General features: G+C 42.5%; 1 protein-coding gene across 1 annotated transcript in view; it reads right to left on the bottom strand.

The window, feature by feature from the left end:
• Positions 1–22,157, bottom strand: part of POLN (DNA polymerase nu) — a 419,903-nt gene that overhangs the window by 325,943 nt on the left and 71,803 nt on the right. The window contains exon 4 of the mRNA XM_029592374.1: positions 10,789–10,976. Within this exon, the coding sequence (XP_029448234.1) occupies positions 10,789–10,976 (188 nt within the window). The remainder of the gene's footprint in view (positions 1–10,788; positions 10,977–22,157) is intronic.

Genomic DNA, 22,157 nt, shown 5'->3' with positions numbered 1-22,157 from the left:
AGGAGACATCTTTGATTCTTCTCTCTCCTTCTCCACTCATATCCAAAACTTTGCTAAAATGTGTGCCTTTCTTTCACTATAACATCACCTAAATCCATGCCTTCCTTTCTGAACACATTTTCAGAATCCTTATCCACTCTCTCAACTCCATCTTAGACTATTGCAACCAGTTTCTCATAGGTCTCCTAGCAAGCCATATCTCTCCACTATTATCTATCCTAAATTCAGCTGCGCGACTTATCTTTCACCAAAGTCGCTATACTTTTCTGAAGTTACTGCCTTGGCTCCCTATCCGCTCCCACATACAGTTCAAGCTCATCTTTCTTTCCTGAAAATGCCTTCACTCTGCAGCACCTGACTTCCTCTCCTCTCTTATTTCTCTCTATACCCCTCCTTGTACACTTCACTCATCAGACAAGTCACGCCTATCTGTACCCTTCACCTCTACTGCCAATTCTTGACTCTGTGCTTTCCACCTGGCTACATTTGTGTGCTTGGAATAGTCTTTTTGAATTGGTGCGTCATGCTCCCTCTCTCACTATGTTTAAATCTCATCTAAAAAAAATACCTTTTTAAGGCTACTTTTAAATCTTAGACATGATTGTCTGCTTTTAACCTCTATGAGGCAGTGCCCGTAGTGGTCCCATATTTACCAGTGCAGGACCAGGCTAGATGCCTGGCAGGCCCAGCATTTAATCTGCCGGTGGCTGAAGGACACTGCCAGTGGGGCTTAACCTGCTGACAGTGAGGAAGGAAAGATGCCACAGGCCTCCAGCGGCTGAAGAAAGAGAGATGCCACTGACTGAGCTCAACCCGCTGGAGGCTGAAGAAGGAGAGGCCGCCAGCAGCAGAAGAAAGACAGAGGCCTCCGGCAGAGCTCAACCCATCGGTGGCTGAAAAAGGAAAGAGGCTGCTGGCGGCTATAGGAGAGGCCTGCTTTTTATTTGTCCACTCCCCCCCCCCCAAGCAGGAAGGCCATTGGGCTGTGGTAGAGCTCATCCCACCATGGCCCAATCACAATAGAAAGCTCTGTATGTATATGTATGAACTTGTATGTGTGTATGAGTGAGAGCCTGTGTGTGTCTGTGAGAGCATGTGTGTATGTGTCTGTATGAAAGCATCTGTGTGTGTGTCTGTGTGAGAGAGCATGTGTCTGTGTGAGAGAGAGAGCCTATGTTTTTGCATCTGAGAGCCCATGTATGTGTGTATCTGAGTAACAGCCTATGTGACTGAAAGAGCACATATGTGTGTGTCTGTGCGACAGCCTAGTGAATGTGTCTGTGAAAGCGTGTGTGCTTAAGTGTATGTTTGTGAATGTGTGCCTGTGAGTCTATGTGTCACATATAGGCTCTCACAGGCACACACACACACATATCTGTAGGGAGAAGGAGCCTGTGTATGTAAGACAGAATGTGTGAGATAATGAATGTGTTATTGTGCGTGTGTGAGAGAGGGAAGATAAAATTTGTACAGCCCTACCTCCCCCAGTATACGATGATCTCAGGGTGACTGGAAATCAAAAGATCCCAGGCATGAAGAGCAGGAGATATTTTAATCCTTATTAGTTTTAATTTGATGTTTCTGCTCTTTTGAAATATTTAATTTTGGGGTAGAAATAGAATATTTTTTAATTATTGGATACTCTTATTCATTAACAGGTTTGAAATATTTATTCTTTTTACGAATATGATTTTACTATTATGATTGTTTTATATTTCTTGATTTTATTATTTAATGTTTTATGAAGAATGGTAATGTTCCTGTTTTTCCATCGTTGTTCTGCATGCAGAGACTGGCTTTTTGTGCGTTTCAGTTCAGTTCTTCTCAGCACGTTTCTGTTTATACTTTCTGATCTCTCAATTAAATATTTGGTCTGTGTTTTGCATGTGTGACAGAGGTGAGGGGGTAGGGGCTTTATTTGATGGGCTGAGACAGAGACTGAATGAATCGTGAGGAGAGGGCACAGTAATTGTTCCTACAGGGCAGCAAAAAATCTAGCACCAGCCCTGATACCTAGTCCACTGAAATGCCTTAAGGAGAGAATGCCCTATGGGTGGGATCCTGCAGGGCAGGTGGGTTTTAGAGGGTATAACTAGAGACTGCAGAATAAGAGCTGGGATCCAGGTGGGGATAAGGGGACCAGGCCAGGTCTCCGGGAGGAAGGCAGCTCCTATATGTAATACTATCCAAACACTGAGCTGAGACGAAGAAACACCTGTAAGTCTACTATTGGGCATGTGTGAAGGTGTAATAAAGCTTAATGTTTTAAGAAAGGCTAGAGTCAGTCTAATTTGTCTCCAGGCCTGTGGGATTCACCACTTGTTCCCACATATGGTGTCATGTGTAGGAGTTTTTCTAAGCAGTGCACAGGAAAAGCCCAGCCTCCAAGAAAGTGCATGTATGGAGTGCAGACAGTTGTGAAGGTGACCTGTGATTCTAAATGCTGTACAGAACCCAGGGGGCCTGTGGCTCTATAACTAAGTACAGAGTGCAGGAGTACATGGTAGTTTGTGAAAGGGTGTGGCAGAAAATGCACTGAAGAGAAAATGTTTCAGGAAGAGAGGAAACAGTGAGTGGGCCTGGTTGTAGGGACAAACAGGAAGTTTTAGAATTGAACTGGCTAAAGGGAGAAGCCCTGCTGGGAGTTAGACAGGGATTTAACAGTAAGTTATCGCTGGTCAAGCAGGCTTTTTTTTTTACTTTTTTGCCTTGAAAAGAAAAAGAAACACCTGTGCAGCAAGGCTGTGCTGAGTAAGGTGTGGCCCTGGAGAAAAGCTGCCAGAGTGTACTGTGAGTGTGGTGAATGGAAACTGGGCGGGCCCTCTTCCATCAAGTAAGCTACTCTGCAGGTAAGTTGTGCAGCCACAGGAAAACATGGAGTGGAGCAGCCAGGCTAATGCAGCACCAGAATGCTGCAGTCTGAGAGCATGACTGAAGAAGGTTGGCAAATGTTGCTGCAGAGAGTCCTGGAACAGCAGAGGATGCTACAGGAGAGCCTCATAAAGCACTGGCTTGCCTTAATTCAGGGAAAAAGAACCTCAAAGCAAGCCAGGCTCTTATTGATGTCTCTTTAAAGAAGAGCATATGTGATCAGGGAGCTGAGGAAGCTACCGCAGACGACTCAGTGGAGGTCCAGCAGTTGAGCAATGCTACAGGGGGTCAGGATGAAGACCCTGTAGGGTGCCCAAACACTACCAGAAGTCCATGGACTGCTCCCATGAGTAGCGCAGAGAAGGGGGCTGTGAATAAACCTGAGAGAGGCGTCACAGAGAGCCCTATGGAGAGTGACACAGACTGCCCAGTAGGAGGCAGTGTTGAGAAGGTGGAAGTCAGCTTTACAGGTGGTCCAGATGAAGACCCTGTAGGTGCCCAAACACTACTGTGAGCCCCAAAACACCTCCCATGAGAAGCCCAGAGAGAAAGGGCATGGAAAGGCAAGCATGAGGAGCCAGCAACCGGCATGAGCAAGTGGCCAGAGTGTACAGAGGTGGAAACCATGGAGAACCCAGAGGGAAGCACTGTGGGGAACTTGGAGAAAGAGTCCACGGAGAGCCCAGAGGATGGCATGGTGAAGACTCCAGCTACTAAGGATACAGAGGAATCAAGGAGGGGCTCTACATCAGAGATATCAGAAGCCAGGAAGCAGACACAGCTGGTTACAGAGAAGCCAGCACTGGTGGTTCCTCAACCAGTCTATATAGCTTCATCGGAGTGGAATTTGAACCCGGAGCCAGCAAAGGACTTAATAGTAGATGAAGATTCCTAATATGGAATATAGCATTGTGTTACAGCCCCAGGGACCAGGAAACCCACCTGGGGAGTGGCACGGGACTACAGAGCAGGACTTGGGACAAGACAAAGGCCAGTCTTACACCTAGCCAGCCTTCTCCCCCTGCAGGTTGAGCCCTTGGGTTCTGGGGCCACTTGTTCTCTGTGGAGGCAGTTCATCATAGTGGTGAGTCCACACAGGCAAGGCTTGGATAAGGCAGGCTAGAGACAAGGCTTGGAAAGGCAGGAAAGCCTGGACAGGCTTGGCAAGCAGGGCAAGGTAGGCTGAACAAGGAAGGCTTGGCAGGCAGGACCAGGCTGGTAGGACAAGGAAAGGGTGGATACTAAGCAGGACCTGGAACTAGACAAGACAAGGGTGAGACAAGGCAAGGACAGGACTCTGGAAAAGGCAGGACTGGACACTGGAAAAGACAGGGCAAGACCAACAAGGCAGACTAGAGTAGGACTTAGACAAGGCAGGCAAGGGAAACAAAAAACACAGAAACTCGAAGGCAACAAGGCTTGGAACAGACAGAATAGGCCCAAAGGCCCCAAGGTAGGATACAAGAGAGAATAGGCCAGAAGCCTCAAGATAGGGAACAAGGCAGGATAGGCCCGAGGGCCTCAAGGCAAAGCAAGGCAAGAACAAGGGTTAGGTCACAGCTCAGGAGAAGACAAGGCTACCATGGCAAGACGGGTTTACATAGGGCTGGAACTTTGGCATGGCAAGGACAGTGAGGAGGAACTTGAGAAGACTAATGATGAGGCATACTGAGGGCCTCAGCTGAAATTAGAATAAGTCTGTGTAGCAGGCGAAATCCTAACACATTCTACAACAGTAGTTGGGATTTTTTTCCTTATGGGTATCAATTTGCACTTGTCTAGATTACATTTCATTTGCTATTTACTGTAGATGTTCAGTCTCCTAGTCTTACAAAGTTCTTTAATTCCTCACAATCTGCTGTAGTTTTAACAACTTTGAATAATTTTGTGTCATTTGCAGATATGATCATCTCGGTAATTGTTCCTTTTTCCAGATCATATATGAATATAGTAAATAGCCTAATACAAATCCCTGGGGACTCCACAAATGACCTTTTTTTCTATTTGGAAAAATAACCATTTAGTTTTATTCTCTATTTCCTATCTTTTAACCAATTATCAATCTACAATAGGTCACTGCTTCCTATTCCATGACTTTTTAATTTGCTGAGTAGTGTCATGAAGTGCCTCCTGAAAATTCAAATACACTATATCAACTGGCTCACCTTTATCCATATGTTTATTTACATCTTTAAAAAAATCTAATAGATTGGTAAGGAAAGACTTCCCTTTGCTAAAACTATGACTCTTCCCCCATTACTACATGTCTATCTATAAGGCCAATAATTTTATTACTGTAGTTGTAATAGGGGTTGTCCTATTTCTTGAAGGTGGTGAGTCATTAGATTGAAAATAGATCTAATTCTGGAACTTTTTTGCTCAATGTCAATAAGGCACTGTAATTAATTGACTGCTCAACTTGGAAGCCACCAGAACTGGCAACATTTGTTCCAACAGAGGAGGAGGAGGAGGCAAATCTTGCACATCCTTAAAGTACTTCTTCACAAAATTCAGCCTCATTTTTTTCCATAACAGAATGATAACCTAATCCTGTTGGAAGACTTGCCAGAGAAAAGCCATCTGATTTTGAAACCAGAATTGGCATAGGCAAAGGAATTTTCTATTTTGTAGGTTTGGTTTCCATCTATTTTGCATGTTTGGTGCCAATAGAAATGTCTCAGCACCAAAAAGGTTGTGCATCAATAAGTGTCTTGTACCTGTACCAGTAGCTGGCACTGGTGGAATATCCTCGCAGAAAAGAGATTCATTTGATAGTGTCAGTCTCTGCATTGATCTCGAACAATGGGCCATAGTGGACTTGTGCTATTCTGCATCAATGAAGCTTGTTGGTATGGCTCCAGTATTCCTCTTAACCATAGAGTGCAACTTATCTACTTCTTTATTTATTTATTTCGCATTTTTCTATACTGACTTTCCAATAACAGAATTATTGATCAATTCGGTTTACATTCTAAACAATAACAATGACAAGTAAATGTCTTACAATGAACAGGTCGAATTAACTTGGATTAAGATATATGGGGTTAATAACATAATTAAAATTTATGCAGAGGGGAATGCTGAAACTGGGCTGAAACTGGGCTGAATCATGGGCACCAACTGGGCTGAAACTGGGCTGAAACTGGGCTGAATCATGGCACCAACTATAGGAGGATTCTGCCGTTTCCAGTTATGCAAAGATACCTCAACTGAAAATGGTTTCTTCTTGATCCCTGAGGAGAAAGACTGAGGGGATCTAAAAAAATCTCTTAACTTTCTAGCCCTGGGGGGCATGTGGGCTTAGGCAGCGCAATTTGGTACATTGGAGGATGGTCTCCAATTTGTCATTTTAGGGACAATATCACTGCTATTTGGCCAAACCACATTATCTATTTATTTATTTATTTGTTTAGAAGCTTTGATATTCCTCATATTCTATAGTTCACAGTGGAGTACAAATTTGCATGCAAATCAGAAATCATATAAAAACATTTTAGTCATAAAACAAAATGAGTAACAATAAAACAATAGCTATCATTTTCATTCCAGGCTTGATTTAAATGCTCTGTTTCACATTTAAGGCCCTGAATGGTATGGGCCCAAGTTATTTTTCAGAATAGTTAAGTATTTCTCTGCCTATTACCTAGGATCAGGGAGGACATTCTTCTTTGTATTCCATCAGATAAAAAAGTGAAGATGACCAGATCCAGATTTCAGACCTTTTCTTGTACAGCCCCCACTAGAAGCTTCCAAAAGAAACCTCATTAAATTAGAAAAAGATTTTCTTAGATTCAGACATTTGGTACAGGCTGAGCTATATATAGCAAATCTGCTTTTATTTATTAAGTTATTTAGAATTAGATGCTGTTATCTTACTATTGTGTGTTAGTTGATTTTTTATGGGGGGGGGTTTCTGTATTTTATTTATTATTTTAGTGATTATTACTATCATGTATTTAAATATTGGAAATCTGTTCATTGCCTAGAACTTATATTGGATAGACAATCCATAAATTGTAACAAATAAAATAACATTTTCACTGGTAGGGTATACTAGGCATCTACCACCCTCTTAGTAAAGAAGTACTACAAGTTCCTGGAAGAGAAGTCCATAAATTGCTATTAGTCAAGTTGATTTGGGGAATATCCACTGCTTTATTACCAGCATTAGTAGCATAGGATATATTTAATGTTTGGATATTGCTAGGTACTTGTAACCTGGATTGGCCATTGTTGGTAACAGGATGCTGGGCTTGATGGACCCTGAGTCTGACCCAGTATGGCAATTTCTTATGTTTTTACTCTCTCATGTTTTCTTTGTACCTTCTTCCCTTTAATTTTATATGATAAACCCTTGTACTTGAATTTCCCTTTTTTATGGAAAATATCACCTTCCCATATTTTATTGAAGCCTGTCAAATATTTGAATGTTTCTATCATTTCTCCTCTTTCCTTCTTTCCTCTGAGTACATTTTGGGTGCCTTAAATCTTTCTTTGTTTTGCAGGCCATTTGTTATTTAGTAGCCCTTTTTTGAACTACTTCTATCCTCTCAATCAGGCTGATGCAATAAAGTACGCGTAAAAAATGTGCATTCATTTTTTACCGTGTGCACATTCACCTCTCTCAGGTGCTCAATGCAATAGGCTTATAGCATGTTCAGTTGCATAAACAGAGGTGGTATCTGTGGGAAAAATGAGGTATATTGCCTCTGTAAAGGTCACTTGTAAAACTCCACTTTGCATACAGTGTTCAGTTGTGGAGGTTGTATCCTTGTAAGTATATACAGGCCGATGCAATGTCATGCACTCAGGCTAGCGCACAGGTTAACTAGCAGTTGGACGTGCATTTTGGATGCACGTCCATAACCCCTGGTGCAATAAGGGGATCAGCTCATCCAAAATGCCCGTCCAAACCAACATGTAGCTAATAGCCTCATCGCATGTAAATGTCATGTTGATGAGGCTATTAGCTAGTATTCCTGATGTAAAAAAAAAAAGTGCGCCCAACATGTACATTTTAACCCCAAAAAATTAATGTCTGCTCCAAGCTAGTGTTAAGTCTTGAAGCGCTCCAAAACCTGAACAAAAAAGTAGAAAATACTGCTTTTCTGTGGTTCCTCTGACTTATTTTATTTATTACATTAAATTATTTATTATTTATTAAATAATTTTTATATATCACCGTTCGAGGACCATCACAATGGTTTACATAAATTTGTAAAAAAACAGGGAAAATATTCTTCAGGATCATTCTACTTTTTTTCAGAAGTTGGAGGAAGAAGTTAAAAATCTAAAGAATACCAATGCAGCTATCATCTGGGAATGTTTGGAGGCTGGAATTTTTGGAAAATTCTCTCCGACATTTGAATTTGCGGCTGCTTAATTTCCCAAAGATTCTTGGTGAACTGCCTTTGATTACCTTTAAAAAATATCTGGTTGAGATATTAAAGGCTCCCTCAGATTTGGTTACAGCTACTAAGAAGATTGCTTTTCTTTCTGAGAAGCAAAGTTTGCCACAGCCTAATAATGAAGGGAACTTCTCCAACTTATCTGAATATTTAGAAAACTCCTCTGTAGAAGTTACTGGCAGATTAACTTTGTTAATTAATATTGTTGCAATACTAAGTAGGAGAAACCACAGAAAGCAGCAACATGAAAGAAAAAAAAAAGTCTTGACGGTGATCAGGTTAGGAAAATGGATACTCAATTTATGAGCGTCCATTTTCCTAACCCATGGCTGTGCACAAGTTAGGAAAACAGACGCTCAACTGAACACTTTATGCAAGGTGGAGTTTTACAAGTGACCTATACAGAGGCAATAAACCAACTTTTCCCCACAGATACCACCTCTATTTATGCGTCCAAACATACTGTAAGCTTTTGTAAGTGTTTTATTACATTGACTGGCTACTCTCAGGTCATCTGAGATGATTATAAAAATATAAGAAACTGTCATTTAAGGGCCAATTTTCAAAAGTTTAAGCTCCTAACTTTTGGAGTTAGGCTCTTAAAATTGTCCCTTTTGAAAATTTACTAGGGCTGAGTATCTAGAATTAGGCTCCTAGTTTCATTAGGGTCCTAAATTTAGGACTCTAAAAAATAGGTGGCTACAGTGAGTTAGGACAGAGAAAAAAAGTTAGAGGCTTAGCACTGATTTTCAGAACTAGAAACAATTTAGGAGCCTGAGTCTAGGAAAATGAATAGCAGGCCTAAATTTAGGGGGTTAAATTTTAGGGGCCCAATATTCAAAATGCATTCAGCGCTATTTAGCTGTATATGTGGGACTTATGTGGCTAAGTACAAATTGCTGCAGCACGATTACTTTCTAACTGCAGACTACATGATCATATATCTCCAGTTCTTTTTCATTTACACTGGTTACCAATTAAATGGTGTATTCAATATAAAACCTTGACCATAGTACACAACCTCATCCATAATAACAACTCCTGGTTATCTGCTACTCTACATTTATACATTTCATGCCGAAATCTTAGGTAAAAAAATCAGTTTCTCCTAGAAGTCCCATCCCCCAAATCAACCAGACTGGTTATGACACGTGAGCATGCCTTTTCCATCGGAGGCCCAATCTTATGGAACACGTTACCCCTTGATTTCAGATTACTATCCTATAATAAAGACTTTAAAAAAGCGCTAAAACATTACCTTTTTAAGCTAGCTTTTCCCGATCGATGTGAAATACCATCTCTGTAAGCTCAGTTCTTTTCTTTATTCACAATAATACAATTTACTGCTCATTATTATTTTTAATTTTATTTATTGTAGTATTTCTTTTATTCTTTTATATGAATTTATTTTTGTTCATCTACCAATTATGTATGTTTTTTTTGTAACATGCCCCAAACATTGAAGGTCGCGGGAAATAAATACTTATAAATAAATAAATAAGTTGATTAAAAAGTAGTGGCCGCTGAATGTGCGCCTATGTTCAGTGGCTGCCACTTAGCTGTATAAGTCCTTTATGTGGCTAAAAGTTACACACACAAAAAGTAGGCATGTGCTGGGCAGATTGGGGGCAGAACAAGTTAGCCATATAACTTATATGGCTAACTACTAATATTTGGGGTTAGCCACATAAGTATTCATGTAAGTTTAGACATCCTATAGAGCAGGTCTAGGCCAGGAAGATGTATCCGAAGTGTGTATAATATATATATATATGCATATATTCATCAGCTTTACCTTGCTGCTGAATATACCTCGTAACATAGCCAGATACTTTCTAACTGGCTAAGGGGGTCATTTTCTATAGCTTTCGCAGGCGAAAAGTCCCTTTTCGCGTGTGGTAGCTAGATCGGGGCGGAGTCGGCACCAGAAGGGGAGGAATCGGGGTGACACTGGGGCAGATGCGGCGAAGACATCGCTGACGGCGAAAAGGTAAGGCCCCTTATCACCGCCAGTAATGCACCCAATAGCACCACCTTTCACAGTGGCGCTATTGGTTTGCGAAAGCCGGCGATAGCACTGTGGTGGTGCAATCGCTGCTAGCTTTCTCAGGCCCGCCCCCCCCCCCCCCCCCCCGCTTCTCCCCCCGCCCCCTGGTACCGCGCGATTCACGAAGGCTGCGATTTTACAAAATCCAGGCCTAAGTTACTTACATGGCCAGCTTTGAATATCTACCCCTAAGATTCCAAATTTTAGTGAATTTTTGGCTGAAAACTTAGGCACCTAAATTTGACTGAAAAATAGGCACCTGACTTAGGGAACTACTTTAGGAGCCTAAATTTATGAGTTTTTCCCTTTTTTTTTTTATTGGTCCCATAAGTGATTTGACCTTTTGGTGAATTCAATTTTTTTGTCAGTTCTTGAGTGGACCCCAAACACAGAAGTTGCATATTCTTGTTCAAGACAAACATTTATAATTAAAAAAGAAAGCAAAAATGTAATCTTATTTACCTGGTGAACTTACTGGGAGACTCTTCCTTTTCGCTCCAAAGAGAAGTTTGTTCTATTTTAATGTAAATATATCTAGAATCTTTGGTAGAGATGTCCCAAATAATTGGATCAGAACTAATGCATGGGTGAAAGCTTTCAGTCTGCTGCTTCATTAACAAAACTATTCCTTTTATTGATGAATCTGTACCCTGCAGATAGAATTGTTTAAAAATAAGTAACATTTCACTACCACTTTTAATATACTTTATATATTACCTGAAAGTTATATATTATCCAGTGTTGCTTTTTGCTTAGCTTAGTATATAATAATCATTCTCAAATGATAGGTTTCACTCCTTTTTCTTTATTCTCCTTTCCATGTTATCTTTATGTTTCTCATCCTTTATCTTTCATATTTCCATCTGTGGCACTTCTCCATCTTTCTCAGTGACCCATGCTTCATTTTTCCTTACTTTTTCTCCACATATTTTTCATCCCCTTTCTTTCACCCAAAATCTTACCCTCTCTTTTCTCATCTATCACTCTCCATCTCTCATGCAGGGAAAACAAGAGTGCTTTATTTTTCCCAGTCCTGTTCCTTATCCACCTACTATTATTCTTTTTCTGTATGTGCTTTCAACAAGACGACACACATGAGGGAAGATCGAGAATAGTTATGCAAGCTGTCACTGTCAGCATACTGGTGAGGTCTCTGATCCACAGTCCAACCTAAAATTCCAAAAGACCAGACCTTGGAGCCAGGAGGAAAGATCTGAGCCTCCTGAAACGACCTTGAGACTAGGAGTCTTTGCTCAGTGGCTAATGGGAGAGGCAAAGTGAGCCCTTGAAGCAATCCATGAGCTATACCTTCTGGGTAAAATCATCCAGGATCTTTTCTGAAAACTGGTTTAATAAAATACTATCTAATGAGATGTTAGATGTTCCACATTCAGATCATTCCATAATAATCCTTTAAATTAAAACTAGCTGAAAATGGTAACAATAAGCCCGAGTGGAAAATGTCACTATTATTATATCATGATAATTTGTCCAATTCTTGAAGGAAAAATAGCAGGAATATCAGCAAGTTAACAAAACTTTATATATTAACGTAATAACCTTTTGGGGTGAGGTTAAGGCAATCTTCAGAGGTCACATTCTGTCTTATCATATAGCCAATGGAAAAAACAAGCAAGAAAATTTCTAGAACTCAAACAAAAGTTGACACAATTTAAACAAATTCAAATACAGGAATTGACCCCTGAGATCAAGAAATGGAAACCACCTGCAAAGAATTGGTCATTATATTGAGACATAAAGCCAAACATAACCCGCTTTATTACCAGTATAAATTATTCAAGTGGGGTAATAAGTCCAGCAAGCTTCTTGCTAACCTGCTTAAAAATTCAAAACCTATAACATTGGTTACCTGCCTACAATAAAATGGCGTCACTACATCTGATACTTTTACAAAAAATTGAATGCCCTATCGTCTAATACGGCACAGGCACCACAGGAATACTTTGGGGATCTAAACTTCTCTCAGCTATCCAAAGTTCAATTGCTTGCCCTAGAAACCCCTATTCAAGTCACCAAAATCAAGAGGTTTATCAAGCAACTGAAGCTGGGTAAAACTCTGGGACTGGATGGGTTTGGAACAGAGTTCTACAGAATTTTAGGGGCAGATTTTCAAAGGCTACGCGCATAACCCAAGAAAATCTGCCCCTGCGCGCGCTGAGCCTATTTTGCATAGGCTCGGCGGTGCGCGCAAGCCCAGGACACGTGTATGTCCCGGGGCTTTCGAAAATGGGTGGATCGGGGGCAGGGCCAGGGGTGTGATGGTGGGCCGGGGCGTGGGCGGGGCCGGGGCATGGTGGCGGTCCAGGGACGGGGCCGGGGCGGTTCCAAGTCCTCCGGCACAGCGACCATGCTGGAGGTTCGCGCGCTGGTAGTTGGCCGGCAGGCGTAACTCCATCAAATAAGGTAAGGGGGATTTAGGTAGGGTCAGGGGGTGGGGCCGCACCAGGGCCGGCGCGCGCAAGTTACGCCTCCGGGCAGGCGTAACTTCTGCAACAAAGGTCAGGATGGGGGTTTAGGTAGGGCTGGGGGGCGGGTTAGGTAGGGGAAGGGAGGGGAAGGTGGGGGGTGGCGAAAAGAAAGTTCCCTCCGAGGCCTCAGAGGGAACTGGGAAAGCCATCGGGGCTCCCTTAGGGCTCGGCATGCGCAAGGTGCACAAGTGTGCACCTCCTTGTGCGCGCCAACCCCAGATTTTATAACATGCGGTGGCAGCGCACGCATGTTCTAAAATCGGGTGTAGATTTGTTTGCACCGGGTTGCGCAAACAAATCTACGCCCCCACGTATCTTTTAAGATCTGGCCCATAGTGCATAAAGTGTCCCAGTTGGTCAGGGAAATCTTATGGTGATGGGATCCCTTTAGTCCCAGAAAAATCCTACCTGAGTCCAAATGTTCACTCTCTTTCACACAGCCTGTGTCCTTGTCCCTTGGGGTGGAGATCCACTTGGGGTCTCCACCCCAAGGTGGAGACCCCAAGTGGATCTCCAAGTGGATCTCCAAGCGTACCTTGCTCCTTCTTCCCGACCTTCTGATTGGATGTGACTTTTCTGACAGAAATGTCTAATGCACACAGGAAACCAGCTAACCAGCCCAGCTTCCTTGTGAGTAGGGGTGGTTCAAAAGCCTCCTCATAATAAAAAGGGAACAAATCTTCTTCTCTTAAAAAATCTGGCTGGCTGGGGTGATGCTATCGCTGGTTTTGCTACTTCTCTAGAGCAGAAGGATCGCTCACAGGTCTTTAGCCCTGGTTCTCTGGGTCCAGGGAGTAACCATCACCCTGAAGGTTTAAGGTTTCACACCAGTTACAAAATAGCCAAAATCTCACTAAGGTTTATCTTCCAAAAATGAGGCAGACCCTCTCAAGCAGGAAGTGAACTGATAAGGAGTCTCCTCTGAATGAAAGAGTGCAAGTTAAGTTAGTAGGCACAACCTAGCAAGGGAACCCAAAACCAGTTCCTTATTCTCCGAGAGACAACTCAAAATGACTACCTTACTCCTACTCCTAGCCCCCCAAGTGGAGTAAAGACTACCCATCAAAGACAACCTCAGGCAAGGTGCTGTATAAGAATGATGTTTCTCTTTCTAAGCTGTTTAATGTTATGGGCAGGGATCTAGGGCCATTTAGGGGTTGCCACACTAGCAATCCAGATTTCCCAAGTGGTATAGATAATTCTATATTTCAAAATTGGAAGAGGAAGGGTTTATATTGTCTAGGACAATTTGTTCACCCAGAGTTGTCATGGTTGTATTCATTCCAACAGCCGCAGGAAACATGGTCAATCCCCAATGATAATTTTTTTGCCTTTCTTCAGGTCAGGCATTATTGTTTGAACAGAGCTAAGGGAAATTTGAGAAATATTACCTTTTCTGAAGATGATGAAACCTTCTTAGAAACTGTTCCTAAGTTTAATAAAATGGCATCTGGGTATCACATTTTAAACAATATATTGACAATCCTCATATAGGAAAACTGGCCTTTCAGTGAGGGACAGACTTAGGTCTCACACTAAATGATGATGACATGCTTGCTGCTTTTTCAATGATATACAGATATCTTCAACCAGCAAATTTGAGAGAAATATAATTCAAAATTTTACATTGAATATACTTCACTAGATCACTGGACACTAAAATGCAGATGTGGGATCAGACATATGTTTAAAAAATAATTATCAAAGTGGTCATTTATGCTATGGGCCACATTTTATAACATGCGCGCAAGTGTAGATTTGTTCGCTCAACCCGGCGCGAAGAAATCTATGCCCGATTTTATAACATGTGCCCGCAGCTGCATGCATGTTATAAAATCCAGGGTCGGCACCCATCCCCGGGCCCTAACTAAACCCCCCCTGACCTTTGTCGAAGAAGTTACGCCTGCCTCTGGGCAGGCGTAACTTGCGCACACCGGCTCTCCGTCCCCCGGCCCGGTGGCTGTTCCGGGGGCCTCGGTCCCTCCCCTGGAATGCCCCCGGGCCTGCGCAGTCTCTGCGCATTCTAAATACATCTCTCCACAACACCTATTCATTACATTTGCATACAATGGTTCTGACTTGTGCTTTTTGGCATATTGTGGTTGCCTGACATCCAGACTTATCTTTAGTATCTAAAGATCAAATTTCCTGTTCCTACTCTATTGCACCAGTTTTTAATTACTGCTAATTAATATTCTTCATGATGAAAGATAAGTTCTGCTACACATTTGAGCCTATGTTAGAAAGCCTATGAGTCACTGAATTTGATGTTACTAAGATCTATTGACAAGAAAAAGAAATTGATAGGGGAAATAGGGTTATGTGCATGTGTAAAATAAAGGCTGATATCTGTGTTTGAGGTGGTGGGGAGCTGGTAAAAATGGTCTACTAGTGCATGTATTCAAGAGAGATCAGATACTTAGGGGCAGATTTTAAAACTTGCGTGCGGGCGCAGATTTGTTCGCGCAACCCGGCGCGAACAAATCTATGCCCGATTTTATAACATGCGCGTGCATGTTATAAAATCCAGGGTCGGCACGCGCAAGGGGATGCACAATTGTGCAACTTGCGCACACTGAGCCGTGCAGCGTGCCTGCATTCCCTCCCCCCCCTTGCACTTCCCCTCCCTTCCCCTACCTAACCCGCTCCCCAGCCCTACCTAGAACCCCCCCCCTTACCTTTGTTGAAGAAGTTACGCGCACTGGCCAAAGGCCGGCCCGCGATACCGGGCACAGTGGCAAATGGCCGCTGTGCCTGGAGGCTCAGGCCATGCCCTCGGACCGCCCACGCCCCGCCCCTTTTTGGGGTGGGGCGTGGGCGGTCCGGGGGCTTGTCCGGGGGCTTGCGCGCGCCGCCAAGCCTATGCAAGCTAGGCTCAGCGTGTGCAGGGGCAGCTTTTTGGGGGTTACGTGCGTATCTTATGTGCGTAACCCTTTGAAAATCTGCCCCAATATGTCCTATCACATGAAGAAGGAAAAAGGGGATAGAAGTGTGTAGAGAGGAAAAAGACGCTGTGTAAAACTGGGAGACAGAGGGTAATGAAAATGGCTCAGTTTGTTAAACAGGGCACTGAGAAAGATGCGTTATATTGATTCCGTTTAATATTAGTAGCTTGATTGCTAAATCCTTTCAAAACAGGTAGTGGTTAATTTCAATTGCTGCTGTTCAGACAGAAGAAAGTGTGGTGCTTGATTAATTTCTACTTAGGATGTGGTACCAAAAGGAACTAACTAGTAAAGAATGGAAAGACCATATGATAAAGGAGATGGCAGGAAACTTAGCAGCTAAAACACTTCAAAGGACAGAAATTCACAGGCATCTAGGCAAACAATTTTAAGCTTGACAAAAGACACACATGTCATTTGAAAATTATGGGTGCACAAGAGAAATGTGATTAACAGAAAACAGCATAATTTCTCAATAAAACAGATGCAGCTATACCCAGCTTAAAATATTATCCAGTTTACCAGGGGCTGTATCCCAGAGCCTGAGTTTAGGGGGGCCCGGTCCTGCAATCCCATCCCCACCATTCTGTGAGATATCTCAATCCTTGTTTCCCCACATCCACCTGTTCTGGACCAGTATTCTCAATCAGTAGATGGAGCGTGTGCATCATACCAGCACTGGCTCTTGTGCATAATTCCAGTCTTACTGTGCTATGAGAATACAAGATCTACGGCACTGTGCACTTCAAACTACAACTGGAACCACACACAAGAGGCTCTAGTATACTGTTTGAAATCTCACAGATATTGTGGTATTCTCATGGAACCTCTTGGCCTAATGTTCACAGTGTGAGACTGGACCTGGGCAGTAGAAGAAGCTAACGAAAGTATAAAAGAACAGTCAGGAGGAAGGAGCAAAGAGAAAAGTCCAAGGATAGGTGTGGGGAAGGAAAGAAGGAAGATCGGTAAGGAAAAAGTACATAAGAATGGGATGGCAAATGGAGGATCCATTAAAACTTAGAAGTCCTGGGTCCAGGGGCGCTCTTCGGCAATCAACCAAGATGGCTGCTTAAGTGTGAAGCTCTGCAACCCGGATTGCATTTCCTAGCCGATTTCCAAGGCAAACAAAACAAAAGCAAGACCGTGTACCGTGGAAAAAAGTATTTTATTTGTATTATTAGATAAAATGCCCGACTCCGGCCAAGTTTCGCCTAATCGGCTGCATCAGGGGCTGTAATAGTAGAAAATAATTAATATATTGTCAATTAGTTTATAGTCTTACAGTGACAAAGTTTTATATTAAAACATAAATATCAAAAAGTCTAGACATTAAAACACATAAAAACAAAAATATTTTTAACTTATACAAAGAAAGAGATTATTTTTACCTCAATTCTTCTTTGTTTTATAATTAATGCTACACAACTGTTCTTATGTGTAGCAATACTTCAAAATTGGCTGGAAAAACCTAAGGGGTAGATTTTCAAAGGCCTGCATGCATAAGATACGCGCGCAACCCCTGAAAACTTACCACTGCCTCCCCCTGCGCACACCAAGCCTATCTTGCATAGGCTCGGCGGCGCGCGCAAGCCCCGGGACGCACGTATGTCCTGGGGCTTACAAAAAGGGGCAGGGCGTGGGTGGTCTGGGGCAGGGCGTGGCCTGAGCCTCCAGGCACAGCAGCCATTTGCCGCTGTGCCTGGTATCTTGGGCCGGCCATCGGCTGGTGTGCGTAATATACGCCTGCCAGAAGGCAGGCGTAACTTCTTCAACAAAGGTAAGGGGGTTTCTATGTAGGGCTGGGGGGCGGGCGGAGGGAACAGAGGGAACAGAGCTCAGCGCTCGCAAGTTGCGCAATTGTGCACCCCCTTATGCGCGCCGAGCCTGGATTTTATAACATGTTTGCGGCTGCGCGTGCATGTTATAAAATCGGGTATAGATTTGTTCGCACCAGGTTGCGCGAACAAATCTGCGCCCCTGCGCAGGTTTTAAAATTTGTCCCTAAATGTATAGACAAAATTAATTTTTCTTTTTTCAATTTAACAGATACTTAAAATAATATTTTATAGCGAGACAAAATTATTGTTACAGAATCAAGCATTGTCATTTACCAAGTAATGAGCTTAATTACATATTGGGATTTGCAAGTCATACATTCTTAATATATTTATTTCATAGTGTAAGTCAAAAAACATGTAAAAACAGTTCTTTTATCTAATGTTAATAATCAAAAGATATGTATATAGTTGGCTATTTTCAGAAAGATTTATAATTTAATTAATTAATCAAAGGGTATGTACATAGTTGACCACTTTCAAATGAAATTAATATTCGCACATAACTATCGATTAAGTTTTATATTAGTTGGCTTTATAATTTGTATAGAGGAAACAAATGTACAGTTTTAAACCTTAGATGTCACATATGAAGAATGATATTTACTAGAGATAAAAAAGAATTTTCATTCATTAGTTTAAGAGATCTAATATCCATAATAAGAATCGATTCACAGTAAAGTATAATCTTCTCTAGTAACATATTTTAGTGTACAAAAAAATTGATAAAATAGATATTGAAGGAGTGTTGACATTTATATAACGTTCAGCGCTGCCGATTTCAATTTAAAGTTCAGTCAGTTTCTCATAAAGATGGAATTTTAAATTTATAAATTGCAGCAAAATTTTTTACTTTTTACTGTGAATAAGATGGAACTAAATGAATTATAGTCAATATTTTATTTGCTGTCAGGTGGGAGTCTGCAGCCGTTCTAACTTAACATCCTCTATAGGATCTTATTTATTAAGAAATAAATAATATATCAGCTTCTTTCTATATTGCTTATTTTAAATAGCGATCAAAAAATCCTATTCGCTGTCAGACCAAAGTCTGCAGCTGAGCTCTCAAAAAGGTAGATTCTCTATGCGATCTTTTTTGCTGTCAGACGAAAATCTGCAGCCATGCCATCTTAATGCTAAAATCATTACAAGGAATAACTTTTTACAGAGATCATCCATATCTATTTTAATGTAAGGTAGCATCTGTATCTAAGGGGTTGCAATCAAAATCGCTGTCAGACCGAAGTCTGCAGCCGTGCTCTCATCACTCTGAACTCACTCTGCGATCTTGTTTTGCTGTCAGGCAAAGGTCTGCAGCCGTGCCGTCTTAATGTTAAAAAAACTCCATAGAATATCTTTATACAGAGAACATACGTATCTACTTAATTTAATACACTATGCCGAGAAAGGTTACTTACACAAAACTAATTGTTACCTTGTTGCGTGTGAAGAAGCAAATCTTAACACTTGAAATTCATCTGAATCTGGATAGGCTTTTTGGGTCAATCTTTATACAGTGATCCCTTTAAAAACCATGCAAAAAATTGGCGCGAAAGTAATAGTGATGTCATATCCTCTGAAGACTTGTCAATCATTAGTTCGTTGTAAGTAAACTCAGATATAAGTGTTTTAAAAAATAGGATGGTAAAAAGAATAGTTAATATGAAAAACATGTATCTTAAACAAACAATTAATAAAACTTTTGTACAATGACATAATAAAAATGTATAAATTATGTCATTGTACAAAAGTTTTATTAATTGTTTGTTTAAGATATTTGTTTTTCATATTTAAAATTTTATAATTTTAGTTGGGACGTTTTGTTGCGCCTGGAGGTGGATCCTTATTCTGGAGCAGGGTTGGTAGGCTCCCTGGTCGGACCCAGGAAGCACCTGCCACCAGGAGGCGGAGCACAGGAGGAGACAGAGGCTAGCTGGGGCTTCACCACTGGAAGTCTGTGGTCCCCCCGGGTGGAGCCCTTGGGGACCTGGGCCGCTTGGACTTAGGTGGGCCTCGCAGGGTCTCTCAGAAAGGAACTTCAGTGATGTGCCCACCAGGATCAAGGGTGCACAGTCGACGTCAAGGCTGGAGGTCTGGAGGACCAGAGAAGGCCAGAAAAGTGTCTGAGATGACAAGGCTAGGATCAAGTCCAGAATCAAGGAGGCAAGGTTAGTAGTAGCAGAGGTCAAGTTCCAAAGGTCAGTCCGAGAGTAGTCAGCCAAAGCAGAGGTCAGGTTCCAGAGGTCAGACGTGGTCGAGTAGACAGGCAGGGGTCAGTATCCAGACAGCGGTCAGCGTAGTCACAAACAGGCAGAGGTCAATATCCGGGCAGCAATCAATGTAGTCAAGAACACGCAGAGGTCAGTACAAGAGAGTCAGTCCAAGAGGTACTACCTGGGGACAGACATGATTTTGATGCTGAGGAAAGAGGGAAGGGAGATGGTTATGATGCCACGTGGCAGGGGAGAACAAAGAGAAGAGAAAGTGATGATAGGGAAGTGGGTGTTGAGCCACAATGAAGTGGGCCCTGTTGAAGGTGTGCCATGAAACCAAAATGTTAGGCAAACCTGTGCTGTAAAGAAATTATTTTTCCTCTGGGCCTAGGAGATTCCCTGGCCCCCCACTTACCCGGTCTAGTGGGTATCCACCGTTGAGGTTTTGAGCCAGGCCTAGGATGTGGTACTTTGCCATGACCTCACCCTCGTCCAATGCAAGGCTGATGACTTCCCTTTATCTAAATCTGAACCCATCAATAAGAGACGTAACTCATTGCTTACACACAACAAAAAACTTTTATTAAGCAAAGAGAAGAAAATCATGGTTGGTCCCCTTATCTCAACGCACTGGCTACACCCTTGACGATTCATCCATCAGATTGGCCATCATAGCCACTGCCACTGCGTTATTTTTACCCATTTCCTGGAGTTCCGAGTGTACTGACTACCAACCCTGAGTGACAGACTCATTGTGCTGCTTCACACTTGACATCAAGTCGGCCACAAAGTCTGCACCCAGCCCATCGATGGCAATGACTGCCTCTTCCAGGTTGTCCGGTACCGCTGTTGTCTCAGCTCCCTGAGTTTCTGGTATAACCTGTGACAGGATCAGTGTGATAGGGACCTCAGGCTGGGTCCCTTCGACAAACGGGCTGTGTTGGCAGGGGGACACTTCAGTTGACGTTGGAAATGTCAATTCTAGTGCTGGAAGAGACTGTGTCTCTCCTTCCAGGCCATCTGCCACACTGTTGACTCTTTGATCTGTGGAGAAAAATAGAGAAACACAAGTTGAAGTTCTTTATGCAGTTCTCAACTGTTGACTACCCAAGCACCCAAAAGAAAAACATCAAATGTAAACATGGTAGCACATTCAAAAATCATACCTTCACTCGACCCTGTTTCGCACCTGTACAGTGCACTCATACTATCCACAACCTCCGAGTAAATAATGCTCAGGATAAGCTCCTCTATGGGGGTCAAAACTATATTGCATGGTGGACCACCACTAGTCCTGCGGGGTGACGCCTCAATTTTGGTGGCCTTTTCTTTGACTTCCCTTCGTGTGTCATGCTAGCAGTGCTGGATTTGTTTCACATCTCTGTTTTTGACCGACAGGGAGCTGACATCCAGAGCGATCCTTTCCCAAATCCTTTTTTTGGTAGAAGAGGACGCCTTTGATTGGAAGAGCACTTTGCAGTTTTCACCACAGCCTGGCAAAGCAGTTCCTGCTCAGCATCCAAGAAGTGAGTATCATGTGTTCACTTCTGTGGCGCTTGGCACCTTACCTCCAGCGTCTCTCTCCACCTGAGCAAATGTTTGCTTTTCAGGCATGACTATGTTAGTCTCTGCTCGTCGAAACTGTGAACGAAAATAAAAACATTACATACATCAGAATGTTGTTAAACAAAATTACTTCGCAATTCAAGATAACATGTAGGAATATCTACTGTCCACTAATCAATGTCAATATAACTTTCCCCAAATGATTCCAACAAACCTGCAACATGGCTAGGAATGTTCAACAGTTAATGGAAGGACAAAAAAGCAGGGCATATGGGTAGCATTAACAGATAGCTAAACATGCAGTTAATGGAAAGACAACAGAGCAGGGCACATGGGTAGCATTAAGAAATAGCAAAACATTCATTTAATAGAAGGACAAAAAAGCAGGCCAAATGTACTGCAAGAACCGATAGGGGAAAACCATCATTTAATGGAAGGATGTCCATAATTTGTTCATGTACAGACCCCAGGTGACGCACTTAACAGGCACCCTGGTCCTGCTCCTTTCCTGGATGTCCAGGCAAGAGGCGCCCAGGTGCAGGCCTTTAATGGGCGCTCCAGTCCTGCTTCTTTCCTGGACATCCAGGAAAGAGGTGCACAGGTACAGACCCATAACAGGCGCCCTGGTCCTACTCCTTTCCTGGATGTCCTGAACTTGGGTGCCCAGGTACAGCTCCTGCCCGGTCCTGCTCCTGCCCTGGGCGTCCGTGCTGTTCACCTAAGAAAACCAAAATGAAATATCTCTTACCTCTTGAAACTGAAGTAGAGTCGATCTGCCAGCAA

Source organism: Rhinatrema bivittatum, chromosome 1 (genome assembly GCF_901001135.1).
Source record: "Rhinatrema bivittatum chromosome 1, aRhiBiv1.1, whole genome shotgun sequence".
Classification (NCBI taxonomy): Eukaryota; Metazoa; Chordata; class Amphibia; order Gymnophiona; family Rhinatrematidae; genus Rhinatrema; species Rhinatrema bivittatum.
Note: the sequence above shows the minus strand (reverse complement) of the source record. Positions and strands in the feature narration are given on the sequence as shown.